Genomic DNA, 2,915 nt, shown 5'->3' with positions numbered 1-2,915 from the left:
CTGCCTCAACATACACATCCTCACCAAAAACCACCAAAGAAGTTGTAATGACATCCACCTCTTCTGTGACAGCAAACACAGGTGTTGAAACTACACATGAATTTGCCAGTACAAACACAGAGGCTGCCACAACAACTACTTCTGGTCTCACATCAACGACAGTGGATTCTGAAACAACATCCACAGGGTCTGAAACATCATCCGCATCTGCTGCCACAAGTAACACAGAGCATGTCCAAACATCAACAAAGTCTGTCACAGCGGCCAATGTGGCTTCAACATTATCCCCACCTGATGTGACAAATCATACAGAGATGGACACAACAACAAGCGAGACTGCCACAACAACAATACCGGCTGCAACATCAACAACATCTGCTTCCACAACCTCTGAAGAGGTTGCCACAACAAACGCAGAGTCTGCGCCAACTACCACACTGGCTTCCACAACAACCAAAGAGGTCGCAACATCAACCACGTCTGGTGCCACAACTAACACAGAGGTTGCCACAAGAAACATGGAGTCTGCCCCTACTACCACACTGGCTTCGACAGCTACCACGGCGTCTCCTGTATCAAACACAGATGTTGAACCTTCATCCACATCTGCAGGCATTACAACAACAGAGTTTGCCACAACAAACACAAAGTCTGCCTCAACATACACATCCTCACCAAAAACCACCAAAGAAGTTGTAATGACATCCACCTCTTCTTTGACAGCAAACACAGGTGTTGAAACTACACATGAATCTGCCAGTACAAACACAGAGGCTTTGACAGCATCTACTTTTGGTCCCACATCATCGACAATAGTTTCTGAAACAACATCCACAGGCTCTGAAACATCATTCACATCTGCTGCCACAACTAACACAGAGCATGTCCAAACATCAACAAAGTCTGTCACAGCGGCCAATGTGGCTTCAACATTATCCCCACCTGATGTGACAAATCATACAGAGATGGACACAACAACAAGCGAGACTGCCACAACAACAATACCGGCTGCAACATCAACAACATCTGCTTCCACAACCTCTGAAGAGGTTGCCACAACAAACGCAGAGTCTGCGCCAACTACCACACTGGCTTCCACAACAACCAAAGAGGTCGCAACATCAACCACATCTGGTGCCACAACTAACACAGAGGTTGCCACAAGAAACATGGAGTCTGTCCAAACTACCACACTGGCTACGACAGCTACCACAGCCTCTCCCAAATCAAACACAGATGCTGAACTTTCATCCACATCTGCAGGCAGTACAACAACAGAGTTTGCCACAACAAACACAAAGTCTGCCTCAACATACACATCCTCACCAAAAACCACCAAAGAAGTTGTAATGACATCCACCTCTTCTTTGACAGCAAACACAGGTGTTGAAACTACACATGAATCTGCCAGTACAAACACAGAGGCTTTGACAGCATCTACTTTTGGTCCCACATCATCGACAATAGTTTCTGAAACAACATCCACAGGCTCTGAAACATCATTCACATCTGCTGCCACATCTAGTACAGAGCTTTTATCAACAACCACAGCCAATGTAGCTGCTACATTATCCACATTTGCTTCGACAAATAATTCAGATGTTGCCACAACAAAAACAAGGGCTGCACCATCAACCAAATCTGTTTCCAGTTCTTCTGAAGAGGTTGCAACAATAAACCCCAAGTCTGGCCCAACTTCCACTTTTGTACTGACAACAACCACAGCCTCCCCAAAAATAACCACAGAACCTCCTACATCACACACATCTGCTTCCACAACTAACAAAGAGGTTTTAACAATGAACACAGAGTCCACCACATTGACCATAGAGGCTTCCACAAGAACCATATCCTCACCAGAAACAACCAGACAGACTGAAACTTCATCCACATTTGCTGCCACAACTATTTCACAGTTTGCCCCAACAATCACAGAGTCTGCTCCAACTACCTCAGATGCTTCCACAACATCCAAAGATGTCACAACAATAACCACATCTGGTGCCACATCTAACACAGAGTTTGCCCCAAGAAACATGGAGTCTGCCCCAACTACCACACTGGCATCGACAACAACATCAGCCTCCCTTAAAACCACCACAGAAACTGCTACATCACACAAATCTAATTCTACATCTTACACAGGTTTTGCCACTACAACCACAAAGTCAACAACTATGCCATTGACAACTACAGGTGCTGACTGGTCCAACACAACTGCCACTATTGTGATTAGTGCTCCTATAACAAATATACATTCACCAACAATATTGGCTCCAACCACACCAACTCTTGTTTTATCAACTACTGTTGCCCTAACCGCTGCATCCACTGACCCTCCCCATGCAAATGAAGGTGTGGTTGTTCTACATTTTCGAATGTCTCGTCAGTTTCTGGAAGACTACACAAATCCACTGTCCTATGACTACCAAATGTTGTATTTAAACGTCACTACTGAGGTATGTGTTTTATATTTATTTGTATTTATTTATATGGAAATATATGACACATTTTACTTAATCTCTTCCTAAATGCTCATTATGTGCATTTGTGGTCTATTCCTTCAGTTAAATATGTTATACAAAAGATTATATCCTGCAACCTTTCTGAGATGCATCATTATCAGCTTCTGGTATGTCCATATTTCTTCTTTCTTCTTTTTTGTACAATAATTTTAATGCAACCGATTAACAAATGTTTTATTTACTCTGTTTTTTGGATGTTTAGGTTTGGTTCTGTGGGTGTGACAACCGACTTGATCTTCACAAATCAGTCAGCAATCCCTAACGTTACAAATATAGCAGATTCCCTCGAAATGGACACTAAAATGTCTATGAATTTCTTGGACATAATTAATGGCACTATCATTGCAGGTAAGGATACCTCTAATATCTTCAATATGAATTAAACAAAAT

The 2,915-nt window shown here is 42.8% G+C and overlaps 1 protein-coding gene across 1 annotated transcript; it reads left to right on the top strand.

The window, feature by feature from the left end:
* The first annotated feature begins 6 nt into the window (after positions 1–6).
* LOC117594079 (mucin-5AC-like) lies at positions 7–2,092 on the top strand. The gene is made up of 2 exons (XM_034290901.1): positions 7–1,936; positions 2,020–2,092. Exons 1-2 carry the CDS (start codon positions 48–50, stop codon positions 2,090–2,092), a joined length of 1,962 nt encoding a protein of 653 aa, XP_034146792.1. The 5' UTR covers positions 7–47.
* The last annotated feature ends 823 nt before the right edge of the window (positions 2,093–2,915 follow it).

The sequence above is a fragment of the Esox lucius genome, chromosome 25, assembly GCF_011004845.1.
Source record: "Esox lucius isolate fEsoLuc1 chromosome 25, fEsoLuc1.pri, whole genome shotgun sequence".
Classification (NCBI taxonomy): Eukaryota; Metazoa; Chordata; class Actinopteri; order Esociformes; family Esocidae; genus Esox; species Esox lucius.
Note: the sequence above shows the minus strand (reverse complement) of the source record. Positions and strands in the feature narration are given on the sequence as shown.